Source organism: Uranotaenia lowii, chromosome 2, assembly GCF_029784155.1.
Source record: "Uranotaenia lowii strain MFRU-FL chromosome 2, ASM2978415v1, whole genome shotgun sequence".
NCBI lineage: Eukaryota > Metazoa > Arthropoda > Insecta > Diptera > Culicidae > Uranotaenia > Uranotaenia lowii.
Window position 1 is genome coordinate 50,613,452 of NC_073692.1, and position 18,603 is coordinate 50,632,054.

Genomic DNA, 18,603 nt, shown 5'->3' on the forward strand with positions numbered 1-18,603 from the left:
AAAATAAATATAACTCACTATCAGAACCAGCAATTGCACTTTCTCGTTCAATTCCTGCATGGATAAACCCGAAAAAATGTAACGAAATTGCGAATTCAACTGGTTATTCAGAAAAAAAAAAATCATCCACAATTTTAATCTCATACACTTTTTTTCTTTAAATGAATATCAACAAACATCCACACGCTGCGACGTCGTTTGTTTAATTCTGCTAAAATCTTCAACTTCTTTTTCTATCCGAAAATAGTTGCTGCTCCGAAAAACTGGGTCCCATTAGTTGCAAACTTATTAAGAGACCCCGTTTCGAAAGCCGAATTGGTGGGGACAGTAATAGAATGCCACCCATACGGTTGGATACAAAAATCCTGCACAGCGCACTGGTCTCGATTATTATTACTCCGATAAAAATCCTCGAAACTTCACTCAAGGTTGTGGGAGTCAGTAAAATGTTTACTACACGGAATGCACAATCAAAATTTTCAGAAAGCAATCGTCGGACTTGAAGGGCTTTTCGGAAATATATCATGGAATTAGTTTTTGCGCAATAAAAAAAAGTTTCAGCTTTCCGTTCGTTTGTTTAATTCTGCTTAAAACGGTAGAATTCTTTCAGTGCATGTTTGATCTCGCCCCTTTCTAGTGAGCAAATTTGGTGATTTTGTCGGTCCCGACGGCAACGGCCCTATTTTGCTCACCTTCATACTAACCCCCGGTGCGGTATGGAAGTGATTAAACTCGTGAGCATTTTCACTTTGCTCGCGATTGCTGCGGATGCCCTAAGCGTTTTTGAAAAATCAGGACGGCCTCTCGAAAATCGGGACAAATCTTGAAAAATCGGGACTCCTGACACCCCTGTCCTGCATTGATTTTTTGACGGCTAGCATCCAATTTGGTCCATCTCGCCTCGAAAATGCGGCGCGCCGTCTTCCTTTTCACACTTTTTGCCAGACGTGAACCGACTGCTGCTACGCGTGGAAGTGGGTTTCGTTCAGTCTGTTTTCCAAAAAGTTAATTTCTTAAATCCAATCACTCCGGTGAAAGTTTTTGCAAAAGCAATTATTTGTGTCTTGAGCGAGAACTACAGAGCAGCTCCATCAGGATGAGTTACGGACGGGCTCCGCCGAAAATCGAAGGAATGGTTTCCTTGAAGGTAAGCAAGCGACCGCAATTGCGTGCGTGTTACCTTGCTGCGGATCAATGGCTGCCATGTTTCTTTTTCGCTGACCGTGAATTTCGTCTGCTAGGTCAAAATTTTAATTTCTCTGCTTTATTTGATAACTGGCAAATCAAAATGCTTTTAGGGAACATTTTTCACCCAGCTTAAATAATTTCTCTGGGTTTTTTTTTTCGTTAAGCGTTCCTTTTCATCGAAAAGATACGAGCATAGCATACCATGGACGGGAGTATGACGTTTGGCCATTTGGCATTATGCCATTTTTTTTTAGCTATGACAAACGTGGCATTATACGTTTGGCATAACGTCCGTTTGTCATAATCTCTTTGAAATTTTGTGGCGTTGCCGCAACATAAAGGAAGAAGGATGACAATATGCCAACCGTCGTACTCCCGTGTGGACTAACCATAATACAACTTTTTTTTCTGATTTTCCATCAATAACAAACTTTCAATTCTAATATGCTTTAAAAATATGTTTTATTTTATTGTTAACAGGTCGATAATTTGACCTATCGTACGACCCCGGACGATCTGCGACGTGTTTTCGAGCGTTGTGGCGAAGTGGGCGACATTTATATTCCACGCGATCGGAACACCCGGGAGAGTCGTGGTTTTGCTTTCGTCAGGTAAAATTTGGTTTGAATTTGTAATAGAATCCTTGATTGAAATAAGTTTCTCTTAACAGATTCTATGACAAGCGTGACGCCCAGGAGGCTCTCGATGCCATGGATGGGCGCATGTTAGATGGTAGGGAGTTGCGGGTACAGATGGCCCGTTATGGACGTCCAACTTCCCCACAGCGTAATGGAGGTGGTGGCGGAGGCCGTCGTTTCAATGGTCGGGAAAGAGGCCGTTCCCGGGACCGATACCGACGTCGTTCCCGTTCTGCGGAGAGACCTCGTGGAGGTCGTCGTTCTCGATCGCGGTCCCGTTCACGTTCTCGAACAGGAAGTAAATCATCCCGAGGACGCGACTCCAGATCCCGCAGCCCCGTGGAACGGGGATCGCATTATTAGGAACAAGGGCGAATTGTACTCTTGTAAGGTAAATTTGACGTTTAAGATCTTATCTCTACGTTATGTACGATTTTGTGTAAAAAAGTTGTAACCTTAGAAAAATGTAAACGCTATTAACAATGTTTTTCCATTTTTGTCAACAGACGTTAACGATCCAGCCAAATTTCACAGCAACATAAATATTTTTCAACAAGAAAGAATGACACACACGTTTGCGTTTGCATTAAAAGTATAAACATTCAACAACGGGAAACCAGCGCAGCACCCGAGCGAGCCTCTCGATTAACAGTAGCGCTGGCTAGAAGGCCGTCGATGAAGGTAATTTAATTGTTCGCATGCATTGCTTTTTGTTCCGTTTTTGTTGTTTCCACAGAAAAGTAAACCTACTCTTGAAGTGGCAAGCAAATACTTCATGCTTGGGCTAAGAGTAAACAAAGTTTATACTCGAAACAACCGGAAGGGTAAACTTTTTCAAATCACCCATGAAAAATTATTATAAACCCGCTGTTAGTTAATATATATTCTGATACAGTCCGAATAAGTGGCCTGTTATTTTTGATTTCGGACTCAAACTTATTGCTAAAAACGTAAAACTTTTAAAAAGTTGAATGACGATTTCCTCTATTCAACCGCTTAATTTTTTTCGATACTTCCAAATGCAAGAGTGGCTATTACAGTCAGTATAACAAGAAGAATTTTTTTAAGTCACGTCACGAGACTCACAGAAGAAGTACTACGATTACTTTCCTAATTATATTCCATCAAGAGGTAGAAGCTCTAAGCTTTAAACTCTTATGAAATTTCACTCTTTCGCATCAACAACATTAATGATGTTAAGTTATTTTCAAACTTCTGTGCGCTAACTCGGCGATTATGTAAAACTCTAAATTTATAACATACTGTGATTTCCTTATTTGTCGAAACGAACTCAAAGTCCATTTTTCTATTACTATTAAGGATAATTTCATTGCAATCAAATGACCAAATAAAATGTAGATCTTAGAATTTTCTTTGTCTTTTTTTTTATTTATTTTTTTTTTTTTGATAAGTAAAAACTCATCATTCGTTGCCAAATTATCTGTGGTTTTAGGTAATTTTGGTATATGTTTATTTAATTTTGAGGACTGTAAATTCGAATTATTGTCAAATGCTCATCAAAAGTCAATAGAAAAACTCAGTCTATTTTTGGGTAACGAATGTCATATTTATGGTAAAAGGTCCCTGATTGAATAGATACAAACGATGTACTCGATCAAATTCGGAAAAATTCTATTTTATTTTTCAATTATTTACATCAATGTTCTCTATAAGCAGAAAGTTCGTTTTTGAGATTGTTTTTTTTTCAAAATAAAAAGTCTTTCGCTCATTTCGCAACTCTTTTTCCTGTACCTATTTCGAAGTTCTGAATTATGTTAAACATAACAGTTTTAACGTTCTTTCCGTTAAATTTTCAATCTTTTTTATCTAAAAAATCAGTTGTAGTAAAGGTAAATTTTAATTCACAAAATCATCGTATCGAAACATACTAAGATCAGATTTATTCACAAATTTATGTTTAGTCAAAGTGAGAAACAATCGGAATTTCTCAACGTACAAAAATTAGAATCACCATTAAGAAAACTTCCAATTATGGGGAATCGTTTTTTTCCTATGAAAAAGGGCAGCATACACAATCATCCAACAAAAAAAAACCTCTTGTCAGTAAAATAGTCATTAAACAGTTTGTCGTATTCCAATCACAGGGCAAATTTGCGGTCGCGTGCTGCTGCTGCTGTTGCCTGTTTGTCAGAGTGTATCCAGTTAAGCTGTGAAAGCGGGCGGAGAGAAACAGAAACTGATTCATCTGAGCCTCGGCGCGAACGGCGAGAGCGCGTGCAAGATTAGCCCAAAACTTACTAAGCGCGGAGAAGTTGCTAGGAAGTTTTTGGTCGAACGGCCACAAAATTTCTGTGTCAGCGGTAGTCGGGGTTTCTTTGAGGAGGGACTGATTTCCTGTAACGTGTCAGCTGTCCGATCCGTTCAGAGAGAAAGCAAAGTGTGCACCCGGTTTGGGGGTGCGATTAAGCAGATTAACAGACTGCGCATCGAGTTTCGGCTGTTAAAAGCTGCCTCCCGGGGGACACAAGTTGCCGATTGTTCCTGGAACATCGACTTGCTGTTTTCCGCTATGCTGAGTACCAGTGTGTGTAGCTGTTTGATTTTCTATCCGGGACACGACTAGCTTGTGCGGACGATTTCCGGAATAACGGCTGGCTATTCTCTTTTTCTTTCTCTTTCTGTTTTTGTTTCAGTAGTGCTCATGTTTTTTTTGGTTTTTATGTTTTTTGATAACATATTACCAAGCTTTTTTGCATGTCTGTTCCGATGGGAAAGGATGCTGCACAACCTATAGAAAGTGTACGAGAACAACCCGTGAGCACCTTAGAGATTTTTGAACCTGAGAACGTGGTACAGTTCAATTTGGCACAGCGCAGTGGAAATCCAGAAAAGGAGAATTATTTGAGAAGGCCGGAGCAAATTAGACTGTTGCCGAAAGTTGGGGAGTCTGCGGGTGGCTGTTTGCAGCTTTCTTTTCGAGAGCATTATTCTAAGAACGGTGTGTGGTGCGCAGAGATAGCTGAATTACGAATCGATCCAGAACCGTAACCTATCCGGTTCCGATTATGAACATCTAAAGCTGATTTATTTTCCTCTAGGTTACCTATAGCATACTGTTAAGGATTCTTCTGTCTCCGAACATATTCCAACATTGGTTAGTTTTTTATTTTCAGATAAGCCAAATTTACCACGACTCTCGACGATACTTTCCAAACAAATCTAACACGATAACCCTGGCGCAAGTTCCCGGATAATACACACAACTCATCACCATAATCGAAGAAAGGGTAAGTTGATGTTTTAAAATTATTTTTTCTTACATTTAATTAATGAATATTATAAACATACCTTTAAGAATCATTGACCACTAAATACTGATTGTATTGAGCAATGACAAAGAACCAGAAAAAATAAAACGTACAATTAGGCTGAAAAGCTTTTCCACTCTACGCGAGTATGCAAGGTTTAAATTTTATTTCATCCGAACAATCGATTAATCGCACCTAATAGTTAAAGAAGTTTCCATCGCCGGTTTGGCGCGAATAACCTGGATTGGTGAGTGGAGTATGCGGTCCGGTATTCATCAGCTTCACACTATTCGGCGAGGCTTTCTCCACCAGGCCTCCAATTTGAAGAGGGTGTTTTAAGGGGATTATTTTTTCCGGGCTAAGATCTCGAGTGTTTCGCAACCTTCGGAACGTTGGTACATTGCAGGTTTCCTTCTGCAGTACGACCTGATTGCGGCCCTTAAAAAGTTGCTCCGTTTGGTCGTATTCCGCTGCCAGGTGGATGTCTAGCGAGTCTCGCGGGATGGGGCTGGGTAGTTGGGACAGGAATTAAAACATGTACAAAAATTTGGAAGGTAATAATCTTACGCTTGAACTAGGAATTTGGCTGCCTTGCGAGCTGAACTCAGCGTTTGGTGATAGAAAACTCGTTCGTTCGGACATAGCACATCGGACCAGCGGATGCTGGGATGGGTTGGAGGGGGCGCTGGCAGGGACTTCACGTAACATCCTTCTCCGTCGATGTTCGGAAGGTAATCATCGTTCCGTTCCCTGTTTATGGGAGACGACAAACATTTCCAATGCATTATTCCAAGTTTCTGGAAGTTTTTCTTTTTGGTTCAAATTTAAAGATCAGCGTTCTAAACAGTTAGAATGTATTTTATTAGATTGGTTCAGTACTCGACTCGTGGAGTATACAGTAACAGAATTTAGGAAATGTAAACTTTTCTAGCACACACAGCAAAATTTCTTGACACAAAAGTCTCCAGGGTTGCTTGATCGATTTCCCCCTGCGGTTTGTTTTGGTGCACTTTTTTGCACATGTGCGGTCTCTACTCTTTTGTTTCCTCCACATTACAGTCCTCCGTCACATCGGTGGTTTTGTGGTGTTTTCTTTCGGGCGAATCGGTGGTTTCCTTGGAGTTTTCCGATTCGTTTTGTTGTTGCTTTTCCAACTTCCTTCGCTTTTTCTTGGTGTTTTGATTTTGCACACTTTTGAGCATCGGAGAGTTGTTGACCCTGTAAAGAAAAGTAATGTAAAATCACATTTTCCTAGTTTTAATAATCAACCTACATCAGTGTATCCCTCGTTCCGGGTCCCCAGTGTGGCGTCGGATTTTGCTGGAATCTAGTCATCGACTTTTTCTTGCTCACAGGTTGGGCGTCCTTAACGATGGTAATGACGTCGTACTCTTGGGCAGGTTCCTTGGAGTGCAACACTTCTGTCGGTGTTCCTTTGACGAAACGTTCTTTTTTGACCGGGTGGGTTTTGGCCCAGCAACGTAGAATGTCCCAAAGGACGCTAACCGGAGCGTCGGTTTTCACCGAAAGCCTATTGGCGTGGGAATACGATACCCGATACCCAGCTTGTATCAGCGCCGAGCGTAAATTCAGCATAGGAATCGTTTCCAGTCGGAGAATGCTGCACATACGATCCAGTGTGTAGTAGAGCGGCACGTCCGGAAGCTCCTCCGATATCATGCAAAGCATCCCCTGAATACGATTGATGGTTCCTAGATTTTTGAACGGTTCCATTTCGATGGTCCTTAAAAGTTCTTCCAAGAAGTAGGAATCGTACAATGGTTCAGACCACATCGGACCTCCCATGTGGTGTTGATGATAACAGTGTTCACATTTGGTGGATACAAACGGCCCCGTTGGTATTCCAAACTTAACCTGTTCCGGTTGCGTTGGAGTTGGATTGGGTTTCAAACTTCCCAAGGGCTGCAATGTGAACGATTCACAGCCCGTACATTGGAAGACCATTGAGTGCTTACTGCTGCTTTTCTTACAAGCCTGCTGGCTCGTGTAGATTCGCACGAATACTCGAACGTAAAAGTCCACCGAAATACTCAACAAGGGAACTATATAACGGCCGTACCGTGTGGCCGTTGCCTCGATACTTCGCAGCAAAATTCGTAGTGCCATCTCGTGGCAGGCTTTAGTCTTCACCGACATCGAACCATACTTAACATAGCACGCTTCCGGTGATTTACCAGCCAAAACCGCCATATCGGTAGCCGTTATCAGAAGCAATCCTCCATCTTCGACTGCCTGCACAGCGCCGTCCAAGAAACGCGCCGGAGTGCCATACGGATCCAGATCGATGGCTGTGAACCGTTGCTCTGGTTGGGTTGATGTGTACATCAGCGTCCTTTAATATTATTTAGATTTAATTTTTGATTCAAATAAGAATTAAGCTTATTCTTACATAGCATTGTTGAAACTGGGTGTAATGAGGTGTTCTAGCTTGTTGTGTCGAACATTTTCCTCGATGGATTCCACTGCAGACTTTGAGTAATCGTTGGCAACGATTTCCTTGACACCGGGAATTTCATTAGCGTACCGTACACTTCGCAGCCCAGTGGCTGCCAGCGCTTCAAGAATTCGTAGGCCTTTCTATAAACAACCCCAGAATTTAAATTTTCACCTTTACCCATGAAGTCAAAACATTTTTATTTACCTCACACTTCTCTCCGGCAACCAGTGGAACCACTTCAACCGGTGGATCTCCATCCCGGGCCCTCTTCTGCGCTAGCTGGAGCTTTTCCTTCTGGTAAATCCGCGAAAAAGTGGCCAACACACATATACTCAAATCCCGGTTGAATTCCTGCACCGGATTGTAGAAAACGCGTTCCCCAACCAGCAGTTTGGCGCTACCCTCCGATATGGTTTTGAGCTTGACCGGTTCCACCGCCGTATTCGTTTCGCTCATTTTAGCTGGTTTTTATCGTTGGGAAAGTGGACCAATTTTGCCGGGGGTCACTGATGGAAGGTGTCGAGGCGCAAAAAACTTCCGCGTGCTTTTGTTGACAAATTTTCGAGGAGATGGATTCTGTCAAGTCTTATTTCTCTCCTTGCAGAAAAGTTTTATAATCATCGTTTAAAATTAATTTACTAATTTTTTAAGATCTAAATTTAGAGTGATGTACTGAGTTTTTTTTACATTTATCACTTTCGTTTATTCAAACAGAGAAAATTACAATATTCCAATACAGCAGTTTATGCTGTAACGAGCGTGTTTTCTGTTTGCTGCCAGCTCGTTATTGGGGTTATTTTTTACCGTTTGGCAAACCGTTATACCTTTTTTGATTATTTTATTATATTTAAAGCTAAGTTCTTAACATCTTCAAAATTTTGTTATTTTTGCTTTCATTTTTCTCAAGTGAGCGAGTGTGCGTAAGAGAAATAACCTCAAAAGTCACTTCTAACGATCGATTATGTAAATATATTGTTTTAAGATTATTTTGCTAAAATTGAAAGGTTCTAGTACATATTTAAAATATATTCATTGTTTGGTTAATTCTTGCTGCTTTGACAAATGAGATGAGGACAAAGAGGAGTAGAAGGCTGCTCGCTTAACGGCGCTGAAATTAATACTATAAAGTGAGTAGAAATTTCATTTAGCTAGAAAAGCTTACAGCACCCCTTTAGGTGAATCGTTGAAGTACTGTTTTCGTGAAAAAGAGTGATTACCAAATCAAAATATAGAATTTATTTCAAATATAAGGCTTCTTTTAGGCAAAATGAATCGAATTGCCTTCCGGTTGCTGCTAACAAGTACTAGTATTCGATTCCCGCAACAATCGTATCATATCCTAAAGAGAAACTGTAGTTTCAAAAGCGATCTTTCACTTGACAAAATCTACCCTACCAGCAATCTACGGCTCTACACACCGGCACCTCCGGTAAGTTCTTGAATTCATTTGAAACATTTGAATAGAAATTTATATATTACTTCTATTCCTAAAGACTTCAAAGGATGGTAAATTTAGCGGATACATTCCATTGGACAAGCTGGACGTCACGTATAGCCGAAGTACCGGTCCAGGAGGTCAAAATGTAAACACAGTGAGCACTAAGGTTGATCTCCGATTTCATCTGGAATCGGCCAATTGGCTCCCGGGAGATACCAAGAAACGATTAGCTGAAATGGTATTTCCAAACGATTTTCGCCTCGAAACGATTTGGTCTCAATTTCGTATTTTACGTTTCAGCAAAAGAATCGTATTACAAAGGAAGGCTATCTGGTGATCAAAAGTGAAATGACCCGATCGCAGCAGATGAATATGGCCGATGCCCTGGAAAAGTTGCGAACATTCATCCGGGAGGCAGAAGAACCTGTTACGAAAGAGCTCGCCCCGGAAACACTAGAAAAGCTGCGACGTCGTCACGAGAAAGCTGTTCGGGAGCGTTTGATGGTCAAACGGCAACGCTCGCAAACCAAATCCGATCGACGGGCACCCACATTGTAAAGGTTTGCTGTTTTGTTTCTCGAGTAATATAGGATTGATACATGTAAAAAAGAACTTTTTGTAGTTTTGAGAAATAACGTTTTTTTTTTTTAATAAGGTAGGTACTTAAAGCTTGAATTATTTTTTTACCTTCAATCATCTTCGCTATCGCTGGGAGGCAAGTCGATTTCATTTTTCCGATCAAGCTGTTCTTGTTCAGCTTTCTCCAAGTACTGTTTCTGAACTTCTAAAATCGCTTTACTATTTTCACAACTGGCGTAAGCTTCCAGTAATTCTTTGTTCAACTCAACAAACGAATGGCCCCAGGAGAACTTGTTTAAATACCAAAGAGCCTCATCTTTAAAGCCTGTTATGTACATAGAAGCTGCAATCGCTTCCACACAGGAGAGTTTACAGGGTTTGCCGTAGTTAACTGTAAAAATAGCTACCAATTAACAAAATTTTTTAAAATAATTTAATTTTTCGTAATATTACTAGGATTAGCGGCCACCAAAAACGGAAGCAATCGTGGGTTCGGAGATTTCATCTTATTGAAGGGTGTTTCATCCAAACGTGCCCAGGAACAATCGACAACGGCCACCCCGGAATTAGCGATTATGTCCCTATCCTGTGGACTTACGCAATTTACGCCAACTGGCGTTAAAACCAAACCTGGAAACCTAAAAAAAAATGAAAAAAATAATTATTTGGAAATCTGACAAATTTGAACCAATACAAACTTCTGTCCCAAACGGAGATTGTCAATCAGACCGTGTCGGGCCAACTTACGCCCGGAACATTTCTTAGGGTCGCAATGGTTCAGGTCCCACATGCTAACCGGGAATTTGGGCGGTTTGCCTAAATCGAATTTATTCCTACTGCTTCCTTCTTCGGAGTCGGACTCATCTTGCGATTCGGTGCCGCTACTATCACTTCCGCTACCTTCCAGTTCATCTTCGGAAGAATCTCTAACGGACAGATCCGACAGCTTTTCAGCTAGTCTACCCGATTGGTGGCCCCCCTTAACATTCTGGCGGTGATTTTTCTTCTTAAAATTCCTGCTTTTATGCATAACTGGGATGTTGGGCGGCTCAGGTTAAGGATTTTTATCCAATGGGTGGAAGTGGGCGAGAAAAGCTAAACGTAAACAACAGAGGTTCGGGGTTTTCAGCGATATTCGAAATGAAGAAGAAAACCTTCGGATTCGGTTGTTGGATTCTGCATTTTGGAACATGTGCTTTCTTCCCTCCAGAAACAACTCATTATTGATGCACGCTCCTTTTTTTAAACTCAAAATTAAGTACGACCGAGGTTCAAAACATAGTTCGATTCTATGAACTTAAAGTTAAGTACCTTTTTTCCTCCTCGCGATTGTCCAAAATGGAGTTCGAACTGCGAACTCAAAACTAATCCCATTCGTTCCATTTTTGCCGAGCCGCATTTCAGGTAGCTACGAACAAGGGCATAAAAAACAGTTCAAAAAATGGTACTCGCTTTTGAACTTAGTTTTGAGTATGATTGTCAGAACTTAGTTTCGCTATTGCCCAATCAAACTCAAAGCTGAGGGCTGCCACTGAAGTGCTGTTTGACCGTGGTCAAATCATAGTTCGATTGTATGAACTAAAGTTGAGTTCCTTTTTTCCTCCTTGCGATGGTTCAAAAGGAAGTTCGAACTGCGAACTCAAATTAATCCCATTTTTCCTTCGGCGAAGGAGCAAAACTGAGATCGATCTAATGAACTAAAAATTGAACCCTCCTCGCGTGTGTTGAACTGAAAGCACTTAGCGAGTTCGGCTGCGAGAACTGCATTTTGGGTAGCTACGAATAAAGGCATAAAGAAAGTTCAAAAAATGGAACTCGCTTTCGAACTTAGGTTTGAGTATGCCAGTCAGAACTTAGTTTTTGCGTTTGCTCAGTCTTACTCAAAGTTGAGGGCTGCAACTGAAGTGCTGTTTTGAACCAAAACTACTTAATTTTGAGTTTAAAACAAGGAGCGTGTGGTTAACTAGGTTCCAGTGGGTAAAAACAGTCTTCCGAAAATCAATCAAAACAAACACTCAGGATGCGTTTCCTGTTGGAAACATTCAGATTGTATAATGGGATAGCGCCTCTCGCAACTGCTTCGCCTGACTGGTATGCAATTTCGATCAGCGCTCCTATCAGCTATGCAGACCGAGTCGCATCATTCAGAATTATCGGTTTAGCAAACATCGCATATCGGAGATGAGTTAGATACAAACTGATCCATTCTGAATGTAGCTCACTCAGTATCTGCCTGAATTATATGAAATTCAAAATTATTTTTTGCAGGACGAGGAAAATCAAATAGTTGTGCGGGACACCATAAATTCTCAGTAGTTTTAACGTGACGGACGACAGTTTAATACACCGAAAAAACTATTCACATGACCGCTACGTGAAAATGTACATGGATTTTTGCCACCCTGAAAATCATGTGGAATCTACATGAATTTCAGGTAGCAAACAGCCCGCGTAGCGAGCAGAATTCACGTAATTTTCATGTGAGTTCCACTTGAAGCGTAAGTATAAAAACAATTCGTTCTGTTACATGAAATGCACGTAGATTTTATATTGATATGAACGTAGCGGGTGTTTCATTTCGCCAATTAAATAAAAAAAATGTTTTAATTTGCAGGGAGTCGTTTTATTATGTCGAATTAATTTTATAACACTTTAACTACACATTTACACTTCACATATTCACAAAAACACCGTCGATTAAATGATTTTGAGGATAAGCCGCGTTGCTGGCCGTCCTAGCGACCCCGATTCCGAATCCTGTGTAAATAGTAAAAGATTAAAACAACAAAGACACAATCAAATTATTACTATGTACTTACGAAAAATCAGCGTTTGCGTGCCTCAGATTTTTTTTTATCTTCCAGCTCCAGCACCAACTGTTGGATCCGGCGACATATTGAAAAATGTTTTCATCCACATAGATGCTACGTGAATATTCTTGTCTGAGTTACGTGAATATCACATGGAATGCACCAAACCCCTTTGTATTTGGCGGATCACTGGATTTTCACGTAAATCGAATGTGTCTTAGTTTTGACAACAACAAACGGCTATGTGATTTTCACGTACGGATGAAATGAATTTGTATTAGCTTTTAAGTGATTCACGTAAATCATTCAAAAATTCACGTAATGAATGGCTACGTGAAAATCCAGGTGAATTTAAAGTTTCCTTTTCGGCTGAGTGTAAGAGAACTTGTAAAATTTGAAAAACATGGCTAAAGTGAACATCTTTCCCTCACAAACACAACTTCAATTTGATTTTGATCATACTGATGTTAAAAAACGTTATAACAACAAATAAATTTATTAATTTGCTATATATCAAATCAAACAAAATACGCTAATGATCGGCTTCATGTATCACTCACTCACTGCCTGATCCATTCACTCCTGATCGAAGACCAACAAGATTCGCCATATGCTTGCACATTGGTGAGATTCCAATTTGATGATGGTGCTGCACTGTTTTGACAGCAAGCATCGTACGAGGTGATCTGTATTTTAGCGATGAATTGAACGATCGATGATCGGGTAGGTCCAGTAGCAATCAATAACGAAACCCGACCGTTGTACGTTCAGTTGCGAAGTGCAATCAGAAACATTCATTGAAAATGAGTGATATTCGGAACACTGGGTAAAAATGATCTACTTCGCAAAATTAAGAAAAAAAAAGTTTATATGCAATTAATATTGAATGGTAATTTTTAGTTTCAAAATCGGCTTTAAGCCAACTTCAGTAATGATGGTCTAACTAACGTCTCAAGATAGCTTTTTATTCTACGCTGCCTACTCTAAACTTTAAATTTTCTTCTCCAAACTATGCTAATTTTCGTTTCAAGCGTCAGCTCCCTGAGCTATTTAAAAATTTATTTTTTCAAATCCGGTTCCTTCGAAAACTCCCTTAGGAAACATCTTATCTAGATCAGTTTTGACATTCCTTTTCAAGGTGCTGGTTCGCGTCTTGGCCAACTGTCATTTTCATCGGTGACAGCTCGCGACAGTGAGAGAAAGCGCGTGCATGCGACAGTGAGATCGAGGTGCATGTTGAGAGTTCCGCGTGATGATGAATGGAAACTCTGAAATCGCGAGAGCGAGATTTCGGTGAGCAGCAGAAATTCGTCTATGTGGCCATCTTTGACGAATGGTGTTCGAAACAAGTGTGGCGAAAACGCGTGTGTGCTTTGAAAATCGCTGAATTTTCACAGGTTTCCCGTCGCGGCCACTCCGGATAAGTGTCGAACAAGGTGGTGTAGCCGATTCCGGACCCGCGGGTGGTTTTTTAGTTGAGAACTGATTTGTGGTTCGAGCAGAATATTGGTTGGATATATTGGAGGATTTTTTTTTTTGTGCAGACCCGTCCCTTCGTCTTCTTTTAGGTTCTTTTGTTCCTCCGTTCCTCATCGAGTCTTCAGTCAGATTTATCGGATTTTTTGGGGACCCTCTGCAAGCAATTGTCCCCAACGGAAGTGGTTTCAGTCGACCAGTTCCGTGACTTCCTAGTTGGATAGAGTAGAATCTTGATTTGCGTTTGGAATTTGGTGATTTTCTCCGGTTCCAAATTTTGAGACGAACGGAAATCGACACAGGGTTGTCTCAACGCCGCCCTAGATCTGCAGTGAAATTTTTTTTGATTTTATTGTTGCGTGAGTAAAAGAATCAAACGGGCGCCAAGAAACGGCAAAAATGGCTCAAGAAAGCGACTCCAACGAGGTTGCGACCAAGTTCTCCACATTGAACGTGAATGCATTGGAATTTGTGCCAGCCTATGCTAGCGCCGTCTCGGCTGTCTCAGCAGCAGCTGCGGCCGTAGTTGGGCCAAATTCGACAACCAATGCCGCAGCCACTAGCAGCTCACCGGGAACCACCTCCCCCGGTGGAACCGCCACATCGACCGGACAGGGATCCTCCGGGGGTGCTGGGACGCCTACATCGGCAGCAGCCACGCCAACGCCTCCGTCCAGCAGTGCGGCACCGGTTCCGATGGACACCAAAGGGGATGAGGAAGCCAAAACCCCCGAAAACAATGGTAAGTCCGATAACATATTGTAACAATTTCAGTTGTACACCAGTTGGCAATTCGGAGAAAACGTCAAAATAGGTTCAGCTAATCAATTATTTTCTGCCTCCCCGTCAAAATCCCACCGGCATTGAACTCCTTACGTCACAGCTTCGCGGAATCGTCTCGTCGCGCTACCTACCGATTCTATCTATCTCGTCGTGGACGATTTGTGCAGTCGTGATTAGTCATTCTACAGACCTAATATAGCATAGCTAGCATACGCGTCATATGGCATGATTCTAATTGCTTTTTTTTTAAAAAAAATTTCAACGCAACGTGTTAGTACAGTTTCAATAAGTGTAACATTTAATTATAATGTGACATATCTCGAATTTATTCTGGTCCCTGCATTGTGACTATCTGGAAGCTAGTCAGAAACTACCTATAAGTGTCCACATGGGTAACAAATTGAATAACGTTCTTGTTTAAAATAGAATCTCCAAAATTGTAAGTTTTTAGGCCGTCTGCATATTGGTACTTTCACTAGTTTTGGGACACATGAAAATAGCAGCCTTTGTGCATCACCTGAGCGAAGCTGAATTTACAGGCGTTGGTAAGGGTCTTCTTAAAATCTGTCAATACTAAAAAAGGATTTTAATCGAGCTCCAAAACCTCCGCAGCTTCCACTGTTGTGGACAGAATCTTCTGGTGCAGATAGTCGCGTTCAGAGCTAATAACGAAAACCTGCAGGGATATTTTGTGATTATTCTGCACAAAGCTTCCACGAACCGTCAAAAACTGTCGAAAACACTGTCAAATATCCCATCTATGACATATCTGTAGATATGACTGTGAATACATTCTGCTTCATTATGAGTGAAGCTTTCGATAATTCTGTACCACTGGTAAGACCTCCTCTCCGACCTCCTTGGACAGATAGTCGCCTAAAACGGCTGAAACAGCTTCGATCGAAATTCTCACGACTGTTTAGTAGCTCCCGCTGAATGCAAAGCAAAAAATCAGGATTTTTCTAGACACCTCTTGAATCATGGAAATCACAAACAGATCTGCTTAGATTGCATAAATAAAGGCGAAATATAGGTGCTGTAAACGCCTTGAATTAGGCAATAGCAGTAAGCCCCTTCTTGGCTGGACTGGTAGTTCTTAACGAAAAACACCATTTAAATATTATCTGAACAGAAGATTACCATCTGTTATAGATTTATTCGATTTTCTCAAAGTTTGACTATACATACTATTATATTTGAAATGTTTTTACGAAAATCAGGACAATTCAGGATATTTAAGTGTTAAAGTTTCAAAAATAAGGACACGCGATAATTTTTAGTTTATACCTATATGTTTATTCAATCAAACGACCAAGTATAGGTCCAAATGACAACTTAAAGTTAAAGTTATACAAAATTAACAGCTAAATAACGATTTCTCGATATTCTTATAACTTTTCTTCGAAAAACATCCATCGAAACGTCAAAGTCGAATAGCTCGGAAAAGCGGTTGAACGTTTTCATAATACTGATGAATTGGCTCCATAGTTGTTAAATCAAATGGGAACATACACTTGAAGGTCCTGGTCTTCAGTCCATGGGGTCTCACACACATAGCTTCCAGTAACGTAAGACAATCGATTCGTGATGTCAGTAGTCAGTAGGCGACGAAAGAGGCTCGTGTTGCATTTTTCGGGCTTGAAGAGTATCCATGTCTATGAGACGACATCGATGTTCGTAGCTTGGCAGGTGAAACGGGTCTTGCCAGTTTAGGTGTCTGAAGGGCGTAACACAAAAAGCGCCGCTGGATAGCCTCGAGCTGCTCGGTACCGTTCTGGTAGTGCTGACACCAGACAATTGATGCCGTGTTCGAGGATGGATCGAACTATACTGCAATACAGGCTCTTCAGGCAGTCAGTACACGTCCTTGAATTCCTTGGCCATAAGAAATAAAGAGAGTAAGGCCGAGTTTTCACAAAACTCATTATTCATGTATACGTATTGACGCGTTCATCTTTATAATTTCATATGTAATATACACACTTTCCAAGATAATTTAGAGTTTCAAAATATCAGAACATTTAAAATAAAATGAAATGAACTTGTTTTTATACACATAGAAGTTTTAAAACACTATATTCAATGATTTTTAAAATCATAATTTAAGTGCAATTATTGCACTCATTAGAGCAAGTTCACTGGTTGAGATGGAGTTGGAAATTTCGAAGGTTTACAACACATCACAACACATTTGCCGTACACCGGTGTTGGGAAAATCTGATATTCGAACAGTTTCGCGCTGCAAAATTTGTATCGTATAACACTTTTTGGCTGAGGGTGATAGAAAAACACGATATTTTGCAACACCGAACCGAGTGATAGAGTCGGCGTTGCAATACAGTATTCGTGCTTGAAACGCTTAGGTGATGCCATCTATCTTATGCTCAAAACCTCAGTTGAGGGGAAAATAAAGGAAATTGGGCAATTTCAGGATTTAAACATAAAGTGATATTTTCTTTTTTTTAATCTTTTATCACTTAAATTGATACGAATTGCAATGAAGTTAATCAACTCTTTAAAACTTACAGCCAATTTTTTTCATGCCCTTGCCAATCGAATACATTTTGAGGCGCAGAGATGCCAGATAGCTGGGTGAATAAATAAATTCTGTTTGTATGTTTTGTTTGAGCGGTTTTCGGGAGTAGGAAATTGTTTCGCTATTTTATTTGAAAAAGATATTCCGTCAGAATGTCCGGTAACAAGTTCGGAACGCCGTCTTTAATGGATCCATCATCTTTAGAAAGCGGAACCCTCGCTGTTGATTCGAATAGTGTCAATCATATCAAACGTAAGGCGTCGTATCGGGAGTAAAATTCAGCTTGTGTCTGAAATATCTATAAGGTACACCGGGGTAAGTGTGGACGCGGGGTAAGTGTGGACGATGGCTATTAAAACAATACTGTGCACTATTCTCTCAAACTTTTAATGCAGAATGTTGAATTTACTTGTAATCTATCCCATAACTGTGAAAAAGTTACGATTCAGACAATGACGGTTGTTTACAGCGACTTTTTTGTAATTTTCTATTTTCAACTATGATGTCGAGTTGACGTGCATCTTTTTCAATTGCAAATTTCTCGTAAACTAGCTGGCTCTCGATGAAAAACTCTACGTTGAAACAATCCTTAGATTCCAAACAACCAGTTAGGAAAAGAAACGGCGGTGAAAAATGAAGAAAAAAGAGTTTATTTATAAAAAAAACTAAAATTTTGTCTCCAACCCCTGCCTGGGGTAAGTGTGGACGGCTTTGAAAAGACTTGATGTTTACACATTTTTTCAATTTTCTGTCCTTTATACTTCATGAATTGTATTATTTAGCTATATTTAGCATTCGGATCATGAAAAGTTGGGTAAAGTGCTTGTTTGTTCTGTGTTTTTGATAAATCAGATCTCGTGTGTTGCAACATAAATTACACACAATAATTATTGAAAGATGCCTTACTAATAAATATCATGAGTTTTTTTTCAAACTTTTGGACAGTTCGAGCAATAAAATAACGTATTCAAGAAATCAAAGGGAAAATCTGCCGTCCACACTTACCCCATAAAGCGGGGTAAGTGAAGACACCAGCAGTCCATTACAATTTACGTGATAACTTTTCTCGCTTTGCTTTTATCGAGCTCATCTCTTCAGCGTTTGTAAACAACATGTTCTGCATCACATTGAATGTAATTTTATGAAAATTGCTCCACTGCTGATTTTTTTTATGATTTTTTAAAGTTGAACTATGCGAAAAACCGTCCACACTTACCCCGGTGTACCTTACTTTTTATTTGTCACTTCCAGAGTTCAAAAACTTTATCAACTCGTGTAATCAAATGCCCTCCAATACAAAACTCCTAATTCTGCAGAATACAGTTTAATATTGGGATGCATAATAACTTAAACAATACTTATTCATACCTCTAAATTATAAAATTTTCATATTAACACTACTATTTCAAGTTAATGATCAAGTAAAAT

The 18,603-nt window shown here is 40.2% G+C and overlaps 5 protein-coding genes across 7 annotated transcripts; 2 read left to right on the plus strand and 3 right to left on the minus strand.

The window, feature by feature from the left end:
• The first annotated feature begins 937 nt into the window (after positions 1–937).
• On the plus strand, positions 938–5,236 carry LOC129747370 (serine/arginine-rich splicing factor 2-like). Of its 2 annotated transcripts, none has more exons than XM_055741544.1 (5): positions 938–1,147; positions 1,669–1,799; positions 1,859–2,217; positions 2,333–2,507; positions 3,932–5,236. In XM_055741544.1, the coding sequence occupies exons 1-3, from the start codon at positions 1,097–1,099 to the stop codon at positions 2,187–2,189; spliced, it is 513 nt and encodes a 170-aa protein (XP_055597519.1). In that variant the 5' UTR covers positions 938–1,096; the 3' UTR covers positions 2,190–2,217; positions 2,333–2,507; positions 3,932–5,236. The 2 variants fall into 2 exon arrangements, with proteins under 2 accessions (XP_055597519.1, XP_055597518.1); XM_055741543.1 differs by having other exon boundaries at positions 4,961–5,236.
• On the minus strand, positions 5,211–5,891 carry LOC129747369 (protein CFAP276-like). The gene is made up of 2 exons (XM_055741541.1): positions 5,663–5,891; positions 5,211–5,603 (listed from the first exon to the last, which is right to left on the minus strand). Exons 1-2 carry the CDS (start codon positions 5,878–5,880, stop codon positions 5,291–5,293), a joined length of 531 nt encoding a protein of 176 aa, XP_055597516.1. The 5' UTR covers positions 5,881–5,891; the 3' UTR covers positions 5,211–5,290.
• Positions 5,892–5,932: 41 nt separating this feature from the next.
• Positions 5,933–8,103, minus strand: LOC129747368 (tRNA (guanine(26)-N(2))-dimethyltransferase-like). The gene is made up of 4 exons (XM_055741540.1): positions 7,758–8,103; positions 7,506–7,693; positions 6,369–7,448; positions 5,933–6,313 (listed from the first exon to the last, which is right to left on the minus strand). Exons 1-4 carry the CDS (start codon positions 8,007–8,009, stop codon positions 6,127–6,129), a joined length of 1,707 nt encoding a protein of 568 aa, XP_055597515.1. The 5' UTR covers positions 8,010–8,103; the 3' UTR covers positions 5,933–6,126.
• Positions 8,104–8,709: 606 nt separating this feature from the next.
• LOC129747517 (peptidyl-tRNA hydrolase ICT1, mitochondrial-like) lies at positions 8,710–9,594 on the plus strand. Its single transcript, XM_055741774.1, has 3 exons — positions 8,710–8,982; positions 9,047–9,229; positions 9,292–9,594. Exons 1-3 carry the CDS (start codon positions 8,821–8,823, stop codon positions 9,547–9,549), a joined length of 603 nt encoding a protein of 200 aa, XP_055597749.1. The 5' UTR covers positions 8,710–8,820; the 3' UTR covers positions 9,550–9,594.
• Positions 9,271–10,690, minus strand: LOC129747516 (18S rRNA aminocarboxypropyltransferase-like). Of its 2 annotated transcripts, XM_055741773.1 has the most exons (4): positions 10,269–10,690; positions 10,024–10,208; positions 9,679–9,961; positions 9,271–9,603 (listed from the first exon to the last, which is right to left on the minus strand). In XM_055741773.1, exons 1-3 carry the CDS (start codon positions 10,598–10,600, stop codon positions 9,681–9,683), a joined length of 798 nt encoding a protein of 265 aa, XP_055597748.1. In that variant the 5' UTR covers positions 10,601–10,690; the 3' UTR covers positions 9,271–9,603; positions 9,679–9,680. The 2 variants fall into 2 exon arrangements, with proteins under 2 accessions (XP_055597748.1, XP_055597747.1); XM_055741772.1 differs by lacking the exon at positions 9,271–9,603 and having other exon boundaries at positions 9,665–9,961.
• Between the last annotated feature and the right edge of the window lie 7,913 nt (positions 10,691–18,603).